The sequence below is a fragment of the Saccostrea cucullata genome, unplaced genomic scaffold, assembly GCF_032062105.1.
Source record: "Saccostrea cucullata isolate Sc308-1 unplaced genomic scaffold, CSIRO_AGI_Scuc_v1 ctg1010, whole genome shotgun sequence".
NCBI classification, from domain to species: domain Eukaryota; kingdom Metazoa; phylum Mollusca; class Bivalvia; order Ostreida; family Ostreidae; genus Saccostrea; species Saccostrea cuccullata.
This window is the reverse complement of record NW_026940383.1, coordinates 5,001-24,830: the sequence shown is the minus strand read 5'-3', so window position 1 is coordinate 24,830 and position 19,830 is coordinate 5,001. Positions and strand designations below refer to the sequence as shown.

Below are 19,830 nucleotides of genomic sequence, written 5' to 3'. Positions count from 1 at the left end.
CTAAAATAAGATATCTAAGATATTTTACAGAGTAGCTGCTAGGCAAGCACATCATTAAAGATTAATATAGCAGCTTAGACTGTAGCTCTACATAGCTATATTTCTTGAACACATCCCCTTGTTCCACAATATATGATTTTTATCCAAATGGTATAGAGCGAGAAAGTGAAATAGCACCAATATATTGTAAGGAAGATATGATTTGCTTAAGAAAATTCTGTAGTACACAAAGTATTAACTTTACCTACACCAGAACAATTGATATAATCCCATCACCATGGTAAACAGAAGCTTTACATCCGTCTGCACTTGTACAATTCATTTTAAAACTAGAGATGGGATATTTTACTGGATATTGGCAAAATATGGTTAATTGTACAAAAAAATCATCATTTTAACTGCTAAAATTCTGATTGTAAAAAGGGATGAAACTCTTGTGCATTTAAAAAATTTTAAATATTTTAAGGTGAACTGCTCGTAGCAAGGTCTTTTCTGATATTAATGATGAAGAATCAAACTAACTCTATAATTTCACTCAAGATTCTTCCTTAAAAAAGACAATTACAAAGCGAGTCTAAAAAGACGTGTGTCTGACTTAGATAAAAACTGACATAATATTCAGATCAAATCATCTTCAGTTTGTAAAATTCCTATGAAACTCTGCAGAAAAATTCTGCAATATAAAATCTTACAACACACTAAATCTCATGATCTAAAAGGTGCAGGTGAAGCAAAGTTATAAGCTTTCGCAAGCATTGTTCATCTTCTTTTGTTGAGCATAAAACAAATGACTAGTCTACCAAGTATCTGTAGTTCCTTAACCACCACCACCAGCGGCAGTAATGCAGCATGCTCTTAAGGACACCACCACCATCAGCGGGACTAATGCGGCATGCTGTTAACGGTCACGAAGCTGGAAGAAGGGGGGTTGTTCATGGGAGGAAGGGGTGGAGGGAAACCTGTGTGAAGAGGATTACGTTGAAAGTGAGGGTGGGTACTAATGACTGAGCTACTATGATATGATACATTAGAGTTAGGCAATGATATAAGCTGTGAGGGGTAATACACATTAGATGATGATGATGACAGGGGAATATTAATATGATTACCATTGACAGGTGCCCTATCACCATGTGAACCAGGAACAAAGCTCGGGGCATTAGGGTTAAATTGACAGTTAGTTGTTCTGTCAGATTTGTATTGTGCGGGAGCGGCCATTATGATTGGCTCTCCCTCTACGCGGGATTTCTCCGCATTCATAGAGGTGAGGAGATCCATGAATCGTTTTGGTACGTCTTTTATGGGTTTGATCAGTTTCAGATTGCCGTACATGTAATACTTTCTGCGCGGTTTGTATTGTTTAGCCCCGCCCTGTTCCTGGTTCTCTATAGTAATGGCCCCATCAGAGGTGTCAGTGAGAGACATGTCTGAACAGCGACTCTCCGTCTCACAGCTCGGGTTCTCCACCTGAGCGGTGCTCGAGTCAGTTGCCTCCCCTACTGGAGAGTTCTCCCCTTCCCTGACAGGAGAGTTAGCTTCACTAGCCCCCACGGACTTCTTGTGAGAGGCTGTGGTTTCGTCTGCGTCACATCCGCTGTCATTAGACATGTTGCTACTCTCATCATCGGAGTTAGAGGCTGGGGGAGGAGAGTGAAGAGAGAAGGTACAATTACCGATCTGAGGAAGCGCCATCGGGGGCTTGGCCTGGCAGTATATGATTGGCTGGATGTTTCCCTGTGATGCTGCTCTATTGGCTAATGCCTGCTGACTTATCAAGCCATAGTGCTGTATTAAAAAACATTTCAAATTAAATTCCTGTAAACATCTGTACATAACCATAGCTTAATCAGTTTTGAAAAATTAACTCTGACTCTTAAGGGTTAATTCATTTCTCTGCCAAGGCATACATCATTTCTGTACTGTGAAATCATTTTTATTCGTGGGGGTCAATGTTCATGGGTAGCCAAAAATTTCCTGTTTCGTGGGGACGTAATTTCGTTCAACTTGGTAACAAGTTTTATTTCGTTTTTTTTCTCCAAAGTTAAAATAAAGAAGGATAACTCCGTCAATTTTGCTTATTTAAGTTATCTCTCTTGTGAAAACAAAAATGTACCAGTGGCTTGCAACGCCAAATTACAGCCCTGATGTCACAGTAAATAAAATTAAAATTAAAAGAACACCAGTGATAAGCGGAACATGTTTTTAAATCTCTAAATCAATGAGAACGACGACAATGCCCAAATTTACTTAATAATTGGCTAATTAGCACTACTCTAAAATCGCACTGATAATTGACCTCATCAAAGGGACATATGAGCGTGTTGGACTGTAACGTAAACACTACTCAAATTTAACATTTGTATTTATTATTCATAGTAATTGATGTCTTGACAATGACAATGACTTTATTCTCTGTCTTTGATACTTAATTTTTTTTATTTTGGTTTTGTGTCAATAACCACATACAGATTGTCTTCTTTATGCACGATCACACGGACACAAGGGTAACGGTTATTTTACGATATAAAATAGTCTGTGTCATCATAACTTTTAATAAATAATAAAATATGTGTTTGTATATACATTCGTGGGGATGTAAATTCGTGGGTCAGGGCTACCCATGAAAGCCACGAACATTGGTCCCCCACGAACAATAATGATTCCACAGTAATTCCATTACAATTATTTCTATTAAAATTTTCTGTTTGTCTCGTGTATAAAAAATGGAAAAGTAAAAGAGAGGCATTGACTTTATAAATCATATTTCATGGCATGTTAAGTTTAATCTGAAATTGTGGGTCAATACACTTGAAATCAATTTTTCAGTTTTCAGGGTTAGGGTTTTTAAACATATTTTGTACTTACAGCGACTCCAACATTGAAGAAAAAGCGTAGAGTATTCATGTCTGGAAGAATAATGTTAACTTATGTCAATACATTTATCTCACATTTCTAAAATTTGCTCGAATTTATTCTACATGAATTTTGAAATTCTGGTTATAACAAGTATTTCACAATATATGCATCCCAAATGCTAGTCAGAGTAAAGAGAACAGTAAAGCCACGAACCCCAATACCAGTTGGAGAAATTAAGTCCATTATATCAATGTGAGAAAGAAAAAAATTTAATTGGAAACTTTTATTCTGCCCGGTAACACTTTAGCCCCCTCTCTCTGAACTTGAAGATTCATCAGCCAGTACTTAACTTTCCTTTCAGCATGCAACACATTGAGAACCTTTGCACTAAATTTGCTTATCTATCCCTATATTTTCTAGCCCCTCTTTTAAGACCTGATAACAAAGATTACAAGCTTCTACTCTATACACTTTACCGTTGATTGGTAGATCCTGCCCCATGGAATCCTGGGAAGGGAGGATGTTGACGTCCACATTAGACAGGGCGATACTGTCCATGTAGGGGACCCAGATCCTGGGGACTTGGACCTGAGACACCGGGATCAGGGACATCTCGGGGGGCGGGCCTGGGGGGTAGGAGCCCAGCGACTGACCAGACAGAAAAACAATGTCATAATTGTATTATATATAGAGAGACATATAAATTTTACATTAAATGTTCTGTAACTTATGATTAGAGAAAAAATATTGATATTTCTTTTTGGCTTGGTTGGAAACATCATAAAATGACTGGAAAAAGTGAACAAGTATAAAACACTACACTGTCATCTAAAAATAAAATCATTTTCAATATAATGGACATTAAATTGCCTCCAAAGGGAGACAACTCTACTTCAGAACACATTACATGAAATGTTCTATCTATTAATACCTCTGGTTTAGTTGCTTGTATGGGCCCAGGACTGGAACTCAGAATTTGCCATTTTGGAAAAATAATGCTGCTGTTAACCTCTGGAAGAACAGAGAAAAATAATGCTGCTGTTAACCTCTGGAAGAACAGAGCAATTTAAAATTAATCCTCACTTCTAAATCTGTAGAACATACATTTCATTTCTTAAAGTATAATTAGTAAAAAAATACTTCATCTATCATAAGCTCTTCTAATCTAAATAGATTCCTTAAATGCATGCTTATACGCTGGACCAGAAAACTGTATAAAAGCTTTCTTCCTTTACATTAACAATACATTACTTTTCTTTATCTACAACTTTGTATGATCTACCCAAATTCACAATATGTACCCAACCCCTCAACATCTACAAATATTTCACCTCCCAATACCTACCCTGGGGGGTGGGGGGAGACTGAGGCATCATAGCCAAGGGGGGGGGATCATGTCTTGTGTTTTGTATACCTACCCTGGGGTAGGGGAGAGGTGGGCACAACTTGGATGGGGGGTGGGGGAAGACTCTGAGGCATCATAGGGGGCATTCTGTCTTGTGTCACTGTCATCTCCTGCAACTAAATAAAATAACACAACAATAATCACCTTATTCCCAGTACAAAGACATCGGTAGATGCCATCACCATGTCACATTTTTTTTAAAAATCCAGCTTTCGAATGCATCTTTATAGCTTTAAAAGGGTGAAGCTGCTTCAATATTGTTCATTAATTCTGTGAAACAATATTCATGAACTGGTTTATTATTTTCCAAATTGATTTTTTTTTAAATAGAATTCTTACCCTCTTCCTCCTCAGCTGCTTAAGGAACCACTCTGTAAAGGAAAAAAATTTGTAAAACCTTCTTCTCAAAATGCAGAGTATTTGCTTGAAGTCACATAGTACAAAGTTCATCCTCATGTTTGGGGGTTGAAATCCCCAGGATATGCATTCTTTAAGATGACACCAATCCAGAAAGTTGTATGGCATCAGTATATCCTGGCACAAAATAGACACCTGAGTCACTACTCAATGACCAGAAGTGCCAAGTGTAGGTCTGGAAAGTGGTGGTGTCTCAATTTGCTATAACGTAACTTACAATAATAAAAGCTATTGAAAAAGGACAAATGGGAACTCAATTGTATAACAATGTAGTGTACATTAATTCTGTTATACATGTACACATTTTTATTATGTTTAAATTCTGTTTTAACATGATTCAAATAATTTAATATTTTTATATTTGTTTGTAAAATAATTTAAAAGAAAAACTTGGAGCAACAAAGGGATGTTCATCGTCTGTCCAAGCCAGTTTCTTCAGTTACTTCTTTTAGGTGCACTTTAGCTACATACACGACAGAGCAACATTCTCATCATTATTCAGCAATTTTATAATCTTCACAATTCTATAGTTTTCAGGTGTATAAGGTGCATATTAAATTGGACTGTTTTGGATCATAAATTTTTATTCCATTTATCTCTCTGCACTGAAAGAACAAATTTAAATGGTACCTTTGATCATGGAATAATTCAAATAATTGCATCATTCATTTCTTATCCATATAACCTGTAAATCTTCCTTAAATAATAAAATAAAAGTTACTAAGGTTGAATGAAATAAAAGCCTTCATTTTTTTTTTTTTTGTGGGGGGGGGGGGGGTCAGATGTTTTACAAAACTAATATGGTACCGTAAAGTTTATAATGACATCATGACAACATAAAGAGACATGTTTTTGACAATATTGACAATTTTTTTAAAAATCTGTCCACTGAGGGTGGTGGGGTGCTAAAATCCTTCTTTATTATGTGTTTCCAGGTTAAATTCTCCTCCTAGGAGCTGTGCCACACCTGAATTAAGTTAAATTTGGTAGATTTTTCCTTTGCTTAACACTTTTGAAGGAAAAACCTTGGTTCTTAACAAGCTGAATTTCTGTGTCACAGTGGGCATTATCACTATATACAAGAACCTCACTCACTCAGCTCAATGACCCGAGTGCAGAGTAAAAATTTGAAGTCCTTCACCAGTATATGATGGTGGTGTCTCGTATATATATGAGAAAGTTGTGGCGTGTGGACAACAATTTATTAGTCCTTTTATAAGTTTACACTGAAAACAACAGTATCTCATTAATGCCTCCTGAAACTTAATGTCTCTTTGCTTTTTAGTTGCATGCGCTCAATTTTTTTCCATGAAGAGATAGAATCAAACTCTAAGATATTCTGAGTGGTTTGTGGCAGTATTAGTCAGTCCAATCAAAATTAAGTATAATATACAGTCCAACTTCAGTTTCTCAAATTCAATAAGACCAAAAAATTGTCAGAATAACTAGAGATTTTAGATACAGTGTATCAGAGGTAAAATACTTAGAATAAGTGGTTGGGACTTTTGATCACTTTGACTTATCCATGATATTCAAAATGTATCCGTGTTAAAAAAAAAAAATCAAAGTTCATGCAACTGTATACTCTAAATGAAAGACCTTAATCCCAAAGTGAATATCACTCAAAGTTTCCAAGAAGTCATTTCCAAGAACAAGGTTTAAAATATGATTAAATCAACTACGGAACATATATTTTGAAATCACAAACTTTTGTGGGGATTTAATTTTCATTGTTTTCGAGGTAATGAGGAGACCCATGAGTTCATGTCCACCACGAAATATATCTTGTTACATACAGAAGTACTCATTAATTCTTGATCCAAGAAATTAAATTCCCACAAACCAAGATATTTTTCAAACCATGAAAATTTGATCCCACGAAAATATGTGATTTTACAGTATATATACACTGTATACAATTACCTGATCTCCCTGAAGCTTTGGCTGGCCGCAGTCTATCTCGGCTTACTTCTTGCCTGAAAACAATCACACCAGTCTATCAGATCAGTTTATCAGTAGATGATGCACATCTTGTACCAAAACAAAGACAGAATCTTAAACACCCCTTAAATCAATGCTTACAACTCGACCGCACACATCAATAACGCTATTTATCTCCATCTCAGATCTCCTTGCAACATATAGTCTTATAAAATTATAGACTCTCTTATCACAATAGTATAATACAAAACATCATTGATTCAGGGATGAAGAAAAATTGATTTATCATTTTAAAAACTTGACATTATCAGGGTTATAATGAAATTCACTGTCGTAGGTAAGAAAAATCATGAATCAAATTAGATTTCCCTTCAACATCTTGACATATGTCATATAAATGTACACAAAAGAAAAGAGGAGATGTTAACGTACTTTTCTCCGAGCTCCTCTATGAAGACGATGGCGGGATCAGTGGCTTCCGGTCCTATCTGTTGAATGTGTCCATGATACAAAGGACCTTGTGTGGACAAAACCTGTCATGACATATAAAATGTACTAAAGTTAACGTTATTTCATTATTGTAAAACCAACAATTATTTGCAACACCTTTTTTGCAATTCTTTAGTTTGAAATATCTTAACCCAGGACAACTAATTTTTTCTACCTAAGAAACGTTAAAATACATAGGTGAATAATTGGCTTGTGACAAGAAATATTTGAGAGAAAAGAAAGGTTGCAAAACTGGTGGATATTTCTCTCTAACAAATAAAATTAAAGAAAAAGTGAGCAAGCTCATATACCCCACGCTCCCCCAAAACCCGAAGTGCTGAAATTGCCAAGGAAAAAAGGGAATCTCAATTTCCTGGTAATATGCACATCTACACATTGTGTCCTAATTATCTGCAAAATTTGATGAAATTCCATGCAGCGGTTTAAGAGTCGGCTGAGAAACTGTTCATCTCTATATTCAATGTATGGCCAAAAATCTAAGTTGAAAAGTGCGGAAAATAAAGAAATCAGAATTTCCTGGTAATATGCACATCTACACATTGTGTCCTAAATAACTGCAAATTTGACGAAATTCTCTGCTGCAGTTTATGAGGAGTTGCGCTGACAAACTGTTCATCTCTATATTCAAGATATGGCCAAAAATATAAGTGTAAAAGTGCAGAAATTCCCGAAAAAAATGAAGGAATCAGAATTTCCTGGTAATATGCACATCTATACATTATGTCCTAAATATCTGCAAAGTTTGACAAGTTCTTTGTAGCGGTTTATGAGGAGTTGCGCTTACAAAAAAAAAAAAAACAGGACTGACGGACGGACTGACTGACAGATGGACGGGTCAAAAACATCATACCTCCAGCAATATGTTGAGTGGGTATAATTAGAGTCATTTTTGTTGGGATCATATTTTCAAAGTATTTTTTAAATATTCCATTCAAGTTTTAACTAATTCCTACTTATCTCCCCATGAAAGAAGGTGTAGTCCTTCATCTAAGAGACTTCAATCCCTTTTATCTATGGATGCTTTGTGGCAAGTTTGTTTGAAATTTGAGAATTTATTAAGTAAAAATTGTACTAATAAAAAAAAAAGGACACCTGTAACTTCACAGACAGACACTGGATACCTTTCTATCAAGAAAGCTTACAAGTTTGAGGTTATAGAAAAAAACTTTTCCATGAAATTCGTTCTGTTCTCCTTTTCCAATACCCCCCCCCCCCCCCCCCCCCCACACACACTCCCATTCCAGATGTCATGAATAAAATAAACTTCATTCTACACTATCTGCAGCAATTTCAAGAGAAAAAAATAAACCTTGTACTTTTGTTGAAAAGAGTTGGGGGGAAAATACCTGAAGATAATTATATCCACGTAAATTTTTAAATATTACCCAAAGATTAAAGGAGATAAAGTAACTGTTCCTTAAATACCTTTTACAAGATGATCTCTGTTTAATTACCTGTTTTAATTTCCTGACCTGAGATATGAGCAGGTAACTCCTGGTTATCAACAGAACACTTAATATCACCAACAGAGAGGGAAGAAAACATCTCTAAACACAACTCTCTCTTCCCTTGACATCATTTCTCTTGAACACTCATTTTTAATGTGTTCAGTCAGTTTAAATACATTAAAATATGATTTTTTCTCATTAGGTCCCCATCTATAGAACGATGTGAAGTCGAGCTCGCAGGTGATAAAAAATACGTAGATAAGAAACTGCAAGGCGTTGATTTTAGAGTCGCGTCAAATCACCACAACACACTCGCCTCAATCAACAGTATTCAATCCATATATAATTAATGTACCAGAAAAAAGGAAAACACCCAAGGACTTAAGATGTGAATAGGAGAGGGGTGGAGTTGTGTTAAAGAAAGGAAGAATCAAGGGATGTACATCTACAAATCATTGTAAATAAAGCCTGATACTTCATATACCCCATGTTTCTATAGATATTGAACTCAAAGAAACTCACAGAAATTTTAATTTTTATTGATCATTACGATGCATTTTATTTGGGGCCATTAAAATAGTCCTCATCTCTTGACGTATAAATATATCTTAATAATAAAACTGTCTCTTAAAATTTTATCTTTTATATATAATTTTTTTTTTATCTATCTTTATTGGTGAAGGGAGGAAATTGACATTTTTAGGCTTCTACATGATAATTAATGAACAATATGTCATGATTACAATTATCCTGATACAACTTATGCTTAACTAATTAGGTCATTTTATTAAGATTTCAACAATTTAAACTGACTAAAGCTTATCGTTTTCATATACTCAGTGGACGTACTTCTTTCCACAAGGTCATAATTCCATGCAATCTCAGTTTCTGTTTAATCCGAGGGTAGAAAATTATGCAGATTTTCTAGATTGTCACTATATACCTTACATTTATATTAAGTATAGGCTCAGACAAATTTCAGCGGAAGAAATATTACCCGTACTTAGCATAAAATAATACCACACGGAAAAAAATACTTCAGAATCTACAGTATATGCAAGAGCTGCCAAATTACAAAATTTTTTTCAATTTTATATTCCAATTCAAAATGTGAGTTAATACTAGTCTGAGAAATATTGTCTAGAATTTCATTTAGTCTAAAATGAGCTCAGTACTTTAATTTGTTTTACAACTATGAAGTCAGGATAATCATTTTTTGTGAATTAAAGCCATGACATTTGACCCAATAACCCCATAAGTAACAATGACCATGTTAATCCATCATACAAGGAATCCATATGGTGCACATATGAATATCCAAGGAAAAAAATCTCCTACATCATATACCAGGCGCAATGCCAGCAGTCATGTTCATGAAACTTTCAGAGATTTGTCCCAACAAGGAGAAAATGCATCTTAAGTTAGGACATCCTAACTTACAATGAACACTTGTTTCTTGAGATTTATCGATAAAAATGTATAATTTTGGAGACATTTTACGGGAAAGATAACATAAAAAAGAAAATCCATTTACATGTCCATGTGACCTTAGTATATTTTAATGTTTGCATTTTTTGATATTATAAAATATCTTATACAGCTTGTAAATCAAGTGCTTTATCAAACACACCGTCTGGCCTGATATGAAATTTTATAAAAGTTTACTTTAAACCTGATTTTTTTAGGGCACGAAAGAGTATTCAATCAGGGAAATCACCAGTTTAAAGCCAAAATTTTATTCGTTTAAATATTTGAATGACAAGTTTTTAAAATTTTGTATGTTCTCCCAACCAGTTAATTTAAAAAATTAGAACATGTCAATTTTCATCCTAATAGCAAGTAGTATGCTAGCACATTGCTATTCATCAATGATGGAAGTTTTGATAAATGACGAATATGTATATCGCAAAATAGTCATGTTACTAGAATAATCATAAGTTGTACTGTATCTGTATCCATAGACCAATCATTACCATATGAAAGAGGGGGTAATTGTATAAAATATACTCATACAATGTATTAATATGACATTTTTAAAAATAAGAATAGGTGGATAGCGGTCACAATACAACGTATGTGATGAATATCTTTGACAGTATCACACTATGAACTATGAGAAAACTAGTCAATCAAAAAAAAAGACTCTCTGTTTTTTCAGTTTGCTTTATTTACATACAGTATTTGATACTTGAAAATGACTCACACTCTTTTTCACACTTAATCCGTTTTATATTTCTCCAAGCAATACCGAAAATATCATTATGATTATATGATATCCAAAATTTGAATTAGGTAACATTTCAAATTTATAGATATATGAAAAGAGGCCATGGGTAAAATTTCTTTTTTAATTATTTGTGTAATTTACGGACTGCTGATAAACAAGAAATTGTCGCTTATACTTGCAATTTCCAAAATCATAAGCATCAAAAACCAAATATATTTCCTAGCTATATGATCTTATGCCTGCAGACCTATAAAAAGTGCTTTATCAAACACACCGTCTGGCCTGTAGTGACTATAAACCTGTCAGACCACTGTCTAATGTCTTCATCCTCATAGACTGCATCACCCAGGATCTTCAAGTCGGCAGGACAGTCAACGTAACAGGGAGATAATTCACACTAGAACTATTAAGACTCTCTGTTCAGTGCCATGCTTGAAAATGACTCATCTTTTTCACATCCGTTTTATAGACGCATCTTTTTTTTTTGATCCAATTAATTTAGCTAAAAACCAAATATAAGCTATATGATCTTACCTATAAAAGGGTCTAAATGCTCCTTACAAGTAAAAAGTACACAAACTCTTTGGAACCTTGAAAAACTTACAGGTGCACAAGACTGATGAAAATTCATACATCGTCAACAAAATAAAGAACTCTGCAAAGTATGCACATTGGGTTCATATGTCCATGAAATTCACCACACTGTACATCAACTGTATTGTGATAATTCGACAAGCACTAGTACTATATTTAAATTAATCACATTAACCTTTTTGCATCCTAATTGATTTAATGGATGAACACAAGATAAAAATCTTTTTAAGGTGAATTAACTGTAGCCTAGCTCCACACAAGACTCTTTCCCTTCCTGAATACCTGGGTTGTATTGAGATAACATTGTATGTGCAGAGTCAACTTTTTGTACATTTTATAAAGTGCATTCTGGTCTTCAACACTTCATGTCAGTGATCATGATAAAATACTCTTGATATTTATATGCAACCATTCAAGAAAAGATTATGTTAAATGCATAAAGGACTTAAATGAGTTGAATGCAGCGGGTAACCTCCATGGTTTCAATAAAGATGCCTTTTACCAATGTCTTAGAGTACCTTTCACCTGTAACGGGTATCTTTAAGATGTATATATTGACCAATTTTTCCTGCCCTATTAAGCCTGCCCAGTTGCCTCCATTACCCCTGATGGGTGTACCATACTACCCAGTGTACAGTTACAGCAAGAGATGTTATCTCCTTATTTGGCCTGTTGAACCCCATCTACCTCTAAAGAATACCTACTCCAAAAATCTATCTGCAATCATTTCTTTGGTGTTTAAATCCAATATCAACATTTTACAGGGCATTAATGTATAAAATACAATATGGACTAAAAACCGACGGTAATGTACTATGCATGACTTATGTCCCTATTCTTATGAATGCCACACTCCTACAAAATGTACAGCAATATAATTAAGCATACAATTGAGAGAGTAAACAAAAATTTCAGTTCCCCAAAAATAAGCCTATTTCCTTGGGCAATAAAAGTCTTATAAAGCCATTAAAATGCTTAAAAAACTTGTTTATTGAAGTATACAAGAGAGAGAACTCTTATCTGACATTTTTGCCCTCACGAAGAAATCACGGACTTCTATAGTGCTAGCTCCTTATAATTTAACTTGCATATAACATATAGTAGAGAACACTTGCCAGATATAATTCCCCCTTGGAGACTTCACAGACTTGTTGTGCTCGACCCTTTATATGCGCAACTTGAATAATGTAAGAAACAAGGGAGAGAACTCTTACCTGACATTTATCCCCTGCGGAGAACGTCACTGACTTGTAGCGCTCTCTATGAATGGCTTCTACAATACAACAGATTTATAGTAATTAAAGAAATTTCTCTATCTTATCAACTACAACATTAAATTCTCCTGTTTTACTCTTACTCTCTTTTGAGGATTTTATCACTTTCATAGCTCTCAAAACTCCAATTCACTTGACAGCATTGTGATATTCTACTTTATTTTTTAAATCTGTGGATTTGAATTGACAAGTACAAGGCAAAACAAATCAGATAATTGAAAGTTAATCTGTTTTATGTATTCTCTGTTAAGATAACATGTGCTGGAGTTTTTATAAAACCCCCTTTAATACTCAGTATTGACTAACACACTGTCAACAGTGACCAATACACCATGTCAAACATCAAATATTATGACACAAAACAATCCACACAACAGACAATGGGGACATTCTAGCCTTTGAGAATGTTATATTTTGATTCTCCATCATTGGTTTCATATGACATCACAGCTAGACAACAAGATAAATGGATGTTTGGAGACCTTTTCGAATAACTGCTGTAATGACCATTTAAAAGAATCTCTGCATGTAAATTCATTAAAATTAAAACACTTTGCTTTATCACTTCCAATCCCCCCCCCCTAGAAAAATTAAACTCATTTTTTTTGCCTTGTTCGCTTTGGCCTTGAATCATGTCTATCAAGTTTATATAATTCATCAATTGGATTTTTTTCAAATTGTCTTAATTTCTAGACTTTAAAATTAATAAACTGATTGAAAAAAAAAACAGCACTCAATCAAAACTTGAGCCAAAGATTCAGGATATTACATGTTCTTATACTTCACATGATTCTATCTATAAATTACAAGGTTAATTAACAACTTGAAAAAAATTTTTTTTTTAAAAATCCAAGAGATTGTATATTCACATTATTCAGTTCTTCTTATGAAAATTCATAAATCTTAAATAATTTTTATAAAATATTTTCCAATTTGTTAGAAATGTCAGATATTTTCAGTACTGTTTAATTGGGATGAAATCTGATCAAATCAAAAGGAGGACCAATTTTTTCTTTAGTTTTTGTAATAAATGAAACTATTAGAATTTTTTTTTTTAAATAATTTTTTAGATTCCTACCTCGTTTTTCTTCCTCCCAGATATCGAGTTCAGTATTTCTGTATATGACGGGGTCCAAAGCTTTAGCGATGCGGTACGGTACAGGGGGGCTTACTCTCCTCCCCGCAAACTTCTCATGCTAAAAATAACACAAAACAGAGCATCCTTATGGTAAAATTATATTAATGCATAAAAATTCAACTTGTAAATATGTCTCCTATAGAAATCATTATTAATTTTACATGAATATACAAGAAAATTATACTCAAGAATTTGATTTTTTAAAAATTGATTATGGAGAACTTTGGACCCTTTCCTGTTAGCTCCAGTGGCCATGATCTTTAGGGGGTTTCTTACTTATGACTCCCTCTGGCAACCCAGAAAACTTAAATCAACACTATACAAGAAGTTTACATCTCATTATTTGACTTTTTTTCTCAAGTCTAGTGGGTTCTTGTAGTTTCTTACATGATTCAATCAAATTACACCACTTCTCAATTATCTCCCTTTAAGGAGCACGAGGCATTTTATTTGAACAATTAGTGTAATTGCATGGTACCATATATATTTAGGTAAACAAAGTATAAAGTTGTAGACTAAGTGTATTTTCAAAGGTTTTTTTTTTTAAATACATAACTAAATCTTAAGCATTCATTCAACCATACCTGGTTTAAATATAAATAAATTATCCAAGAAAATCAACTTTCCAATCAAAAAAAGATATAACTTTGTTATTAATCCGGTCTAAAGCATGTTCTATCATCATGATCATTCCAAATGTATAAATTTGTGTTTATTGATCTTCCAACCAGAACACAATTTACAATTTAAACTTTTTCAAAATACATTTAAAAGTCATTAAAAAAGATTCTTACTAGATGAACTAAGAGTTGACCCAAAGTAATCCTACATTTAGCCTAATTTCTCAGAGAATTTGAATTGTTGGTACATTAATCTGTCAATAGATTTAAAGCAAATTATCATTTATTTTTAAATTTTAAAGTACAATTTAATTAAACCACCTAAAGTCACTTATTTCAATTATCACCTCTCTGACCTTGTGATCCTGAAATCTGAAGTCACTTGTTGACCTCTGACCTAATGTCAGTCACACTTTGAAAAACATATTCAAAGCTTGTTCAAAACAAATTGTGATAAAAAAAGCAATTCCATTTAATCTTCATATTAAATACAAGCTAATGGGGGAAAACTTCTACTGACAAATACTTTATGCATCTGTTTTAACGAGAGGCATTTACATATGGTATACCGATACTCTACATACAGGTAAATACATTGAAAACATTTTTTCAGAGTACAAGAAAGATGATATATTCAGTCAAAATTCGACTCTTTTAACTACTGTAAAATCACGTATTTTCGAGGGGTCAAATTTTCGAGGTTTGAGGAAAAATATTGATTTGTGGTGATTCGATTTCATAATTGAAAAATGTTTAGTATAGCTGCATATCAAATTTTACATTTCATGGTGGTCATAAAGTGGGTCTCTCTATACCTCGAAAACAAGGAAAATTAACCCCCCACAAAAATTAGTGATTTCACAGTATTTCACCACTAATGCATCAACTGAATACTAGTAAGCTTCATCTGAAGATGTCGAAGTACAGTGGAACTTGTCTATATAAATCTAGGTATAGAGTTTTCCGAAAATCTAGTCTTACAAAATGTCAAGTTAAATCTTACAGCTATAATGCTGTCTAAACCAGGATATTGACTAATCTGGCAAATTTCTCTGGAACCAGAGGTCCCCAGATTAGACAAGTTTTTCTCTACCAATAAAATTTAAGTTTCATACTTGGTTGCTATGGAGATAGTTTTAGTCATTTTACCTTAGAGAACGAGTCCTCTCCGCTGTGGCTAGAGTCGGGACTAGATTCAGCACTACAACAAACAGAAAACTGGAATCAAGGCGTGTAAATCACTGTCCTATCTTGTCACAGTCCATCACGGATCAATCGCCTCATAAACATCAGCTATTCAGTGACAGACACTTCAGAAACCCAGCAGCAGCTGTGACCCGCGGGCCCCATCCCCTCTTACAAACATGTTTTATGCCTCACAATACAATCCTGTCACTATAAGCAAGAAGTTGTTTAAGACCTGGCTGCTCCATGAGATATTACTTTGTCAACATATTGCAGCAATTGTTTGATTTAGTCAATACCTCAGATTAAGATGTCATCTTGTCATCAAACCTTTAATCCAATTAATTTTTTCAGAAATTTGAATAAGAATGGAGAAATTTTTATTTCATTATTTACTTCCATCATTTTTTACAATTAATCATTATTTTGCATATATATTTTTAAATTACCTTTTAACCATTAATGAACAGTATTATTCCCCTAATCCCTTTAACAATTCTTTTTGAAGCCTCTGAATCAGTAAAATGAAAAGAGGCTTGAATGAATGTGTGACAATTCTTAAACCTGAGACCAGCTAGTGTCTCAATCTAAGCACTCAGTCTGGTACTCACATTATTACATCCTTGTTGTTACATTAGTGGGTGACCAATTGCAATGTTTAAAATGGCCATCCACCCTTAATTAACATAAATTTACATTTTGTCATGATCAATTAATTACTTTGTCAATGTATTGGTTTACTGAATTATTGAATCTTTTCATTTTTGCAAGTTGACAATTGTGTCCTCCTAAGAACCAATGATATTCGTGATTGCCCATGAACACTGCCCCTCCCTCCCCCTGACTTCACAGTATCCCCTGCAGGGCAACCAGCAAAAGGACTCAATTTACTTATAGCTTAAAAAACAAATCTGCCATCTTGCTGAAAAATTAAGTTTCTATGACCCAAATCCTATGGAAATGTAATGTTTGTATGATATGGTTTGAACACTGTGTCCGACTAAAGGTTGTGGTTCAGTGCAAAAAATCAGACTTTGTTTAAGTATCAAAATGTTATGGTCCGCAGAACATGTAACTTCTTAGTCAGGTAAATGTGATCACCTTAATATGCATATTTAACAACTATGTCACTGAATCAGGTCGCATACCTAATTATGATGTACCAATATACCCAGTATCATCTCCAAATATTCCTCCAATAAGGAGTTCTCACATTTTCAAGATAAGACTTTTTTAAATTTTATGGACAGACAGACGGATAGTGGAACCATTACTATTGCATAAGCTCGATCTTCTGGTCTCAGATCTGTAGAGCTAAAAAGTCACAATTGAAAGGAAATTTCATTGCTGCACCAGTTCAAATGATTAAAATTCTACAAAGTTTGAAAAAAAATATACATAATTTCAGAGACCATCTCCAGACAAAATATATCTCTTGACAGATGAACAGACAGACATGGTGATTCCAGTAAACTCTAACTGAAAAAAATCATTAAAATACACAGGCAACATGAATAGGTTTGCTACTGAATTTAACAATTAGCAAGTTTCTTTAGAAAAACTTACTCCACAATGGGGAAGACTCCGTTCCTGTTTTTGTTTTTATTCTGCTCACGGATGATCTGGACAGACTCCTCTAGCTCCGTGTGAAGATGGAACACAGTCCTGTAGAGAATCTCATATACGATCGCTGTAAGAAACGTGACACAACAATCTAATAACTGTACTGAAGGCAGCACGGGGGATCTGTCTCTGCAGATCTGGATGTATCAATGATTGACCTTCAACCTGAGTTCATGCTATCAGACCGTTCAATGAAATTAAGGGAGAATTTATTTTCTTTTAATAAGATGATTATCTGAATTATGTACTTTACTGCGGGTGTTCATCCTTGGGTAAACGCAAAAAGAATACAAAACTTGATATTTCTGTACTTTTGTTCAGTGTCTAAACATGCATATCTTACGATATTACTTTTTTTCCATATGTCATCAAACATATATAAACAAATCATAAGCCATGAAATGTAAAGCATCTATTTATATTCCTTGAAGCACACCTGTAAATTACCCTGGGCTATTATAATATACTTGTAAGTCTGCTTCTGTCAATATGATCAGATAATCCTGGTATTAAGAGAGAAGAAGAACATGAAAAACAAGAGGCCCATGGGCCACATCGCTCACCTGAGAAGCTTTGACCATTCTGTTCTTTACCAGATTTCCCCCTTGTTATACATAATGCATCCCCACCCTACCCCACTGATCATAATTTAGACATTTTGAAATCTACACTACACCATGATCCTTCCATGGGCACATATGTTTCAGCTTTTTTGGCCCAGTGGTTCCTGAGAAGATTTTCAAAGATTTTTCCTATATATTTCTATGTAAAACTTTGATTCCCAATAATGGCCCCGCCCTATGATTCCTACAATTTAGAATCTACACTACCCCAGAATGCTTCCACATAAGCTTCACTTTTTTTGGCCCAGTGGTTCTTGAGAAGAAGATTTTCAAAGATTTTTCAAATATATTTCTATATAAAACTTCGATTCCCCATTGTGGCCCCGCCCTTCCCCCCGGGGTCATTATTTGAACAGTTTAGAATCTACACTATACCAGGATGCTTCCACATAAGTTTCAGCTTTTCTGGCCCAGTGGTTCTTGAGAAGAAGATTTTCAAAGATTTTTCCTATATATTTCTATGTAAAACTTTGATACCCTATTGTGGCCCCGCCCTTCCCCCGGGGATCATGATTTGAACAATTTAGAATCTACACTACAACAGGATGCTTCCACATAAGTTTCAGCTTTTCTGGCCCAGTGGTTCTTGAGAAGAAGATTTTCAAAGATTTTTCCTATCTATTTCTATATAAAACTTTGATTCCCTATTGTGGCCCCACCCTTCCCCTGGGGGTCATTATTTGAACAATTTGGAATCTACATTATACCAGGATGCTTCCACATAAGCTTCAGCTTTTCTGGCCCAGTGGTTCTTGAGAAGAAGATTTTCAAAGATTTTTCCTATCTATTTCTATATAAAACTTTGATTCCCTATTGTGGCCCCACCCTTCCCCCGGGGGTCATTATTTGAACAATTTGGAATCTACATTATACCAGGATGCTTCCACATAAGTTTCAGCTTTTCTGGCCCAGTGGTTCTTGAGAAGAAGATTTTCAAAGATTTTTCCTATATATTTCTATGTAAAACTTTGATACCCTATTGTGGCCCCGCCCTTCCCCCGGGGGTCATGATTTGAACAATTTAGAATCTACACTACAACAGGATGCTTCCACATAAGTTTCAGCTTTACTGGCCCAGTGGTTCTTGAGAAGAAGATTTTCAAAGATTTTTCCTATATATTTCTATGTAAAACTATGATTCCCCATTGTGGCCCCGCCCTTCCCCCGGGGGTCATGATTTGAACAATTTAGAATCTACACTACAACAGGATGCTTCCACATAAGCTTCAGCTTTTCTGGCCCAGTGGTTCTTGAGAAGAAGATTTTCAAAGATTTTTCCTATCTATTTCTATATAAAACTTTGATTCCCTATTGTGGCCCCACCCTTCCCCCGGGGGTCATTATTTGAACAATTTGGAATCTACATTATACCAGGATGCTTCCACATAAGTTTCAGCTTTTCTGGCCCAGTGGTTCTTGAGAAGAAGATTTTCAAAGATTTTTCCTATATATTTCTATGTAAAACTTTGATACCCTATTGTGGCCCCGCCCTTCCCCCGGGGGTCATGATTTGAACAATTTAGAATCTACACTACAACAGGATGCTTCCACATAAGTTTCAGCTTTACTGGCCCAGTGGTTCTTGAGAAGAAGATTTTCAAAGATTTTTCCTATCTATTTCTATATAAAACTTTGATTCCCTATTGTGGCCCCACCCTTCCCCTGGGGGTCATTATTTGAACAATTTGGAATCTACATTATACCAGGATGCTTCCACATAAGTTTCAGCTTTTCTGGCCCAGTGGTTCTTGAGAAGAAGATTTTCAAAGATTTTTCCTATCTATTTCTATATAAAACTTTGATTCCCCATTGTAGCCCCGCCCTTCCCCCGGGGGTCATTATTTGAACAATTTGGAATCTACATTATACCAGGATGCTTCCACATAAGTTTCAGCTTTTCTGGCCCAGTGGTTCTTGAGAAGAAGATTTTCAAAGATTTTTCCTATATATTTCTATGTAAAACTTTGAT

The 19,830-nt window shown here is 34.6% G+C and overlaps 1 protein-coding gene across 1 annotated transcript in view; it reads right to left on the bottom strand.

Moving 5' to 3' along the window:
- Positions 1 to 335: 335 nt before the first annotated feature.
- The window catches only part of LOC134255310 (uncharacterized), a gene marked incomplete at its 5' end in the record, with an annotated part of 24,294 nt that continues 4,799 nt past the window's right edge, over positions 336 to 19,830 (bottom strand). Inside the window, 12 exons of the mRNA XM_062737834.1 lie at positions 336 to 1,785; positions 2,866 to 2,906; positions 3,333 to 3,504; positions 3,788 to 3,867; positions 4,275 to 4,377; positions 4,601 to 4,632; positions 6,602 to 6,654; positions 7,052 to 7,152; positions 12,613 to 12,671; positions 13,751 to 13,868; positions 15,580 to 15,631; positions 17,182 to 17,305. Coding sequence (XP_062593818.1) covers positions 883 to 1,785; positions 2,866 to 2,906; positions 3,333 to 3,504; positions 3,788 to 3,867; positions 4,275 to 4,377; positions 4,601 to 4,632; positions 6,602 to 6,654; positions 7,052 to 7,152; positions 12,613 to 12,671; positions 13,751 to 13,868; positions 15,580 to 15,631; positions 17,182 to 17,305 — 1,838 coding nt within the window. The remainder of the gene's footprint in view (positions 1,786 to 2,865; positions 2,907 to 3,332; positions 3,505 to 3,787; positions 3,868 to 4,274; positions 4,378 to 4,600; positions 4,633 to 6,601; positions 6,655 to 7,051; positions 7,153 to 12,612; positions 12,672 to 13,750; positions 13,869 to 15,579; positions 15,632 to 17,181; positions 17,306 to 19,830) is intronic.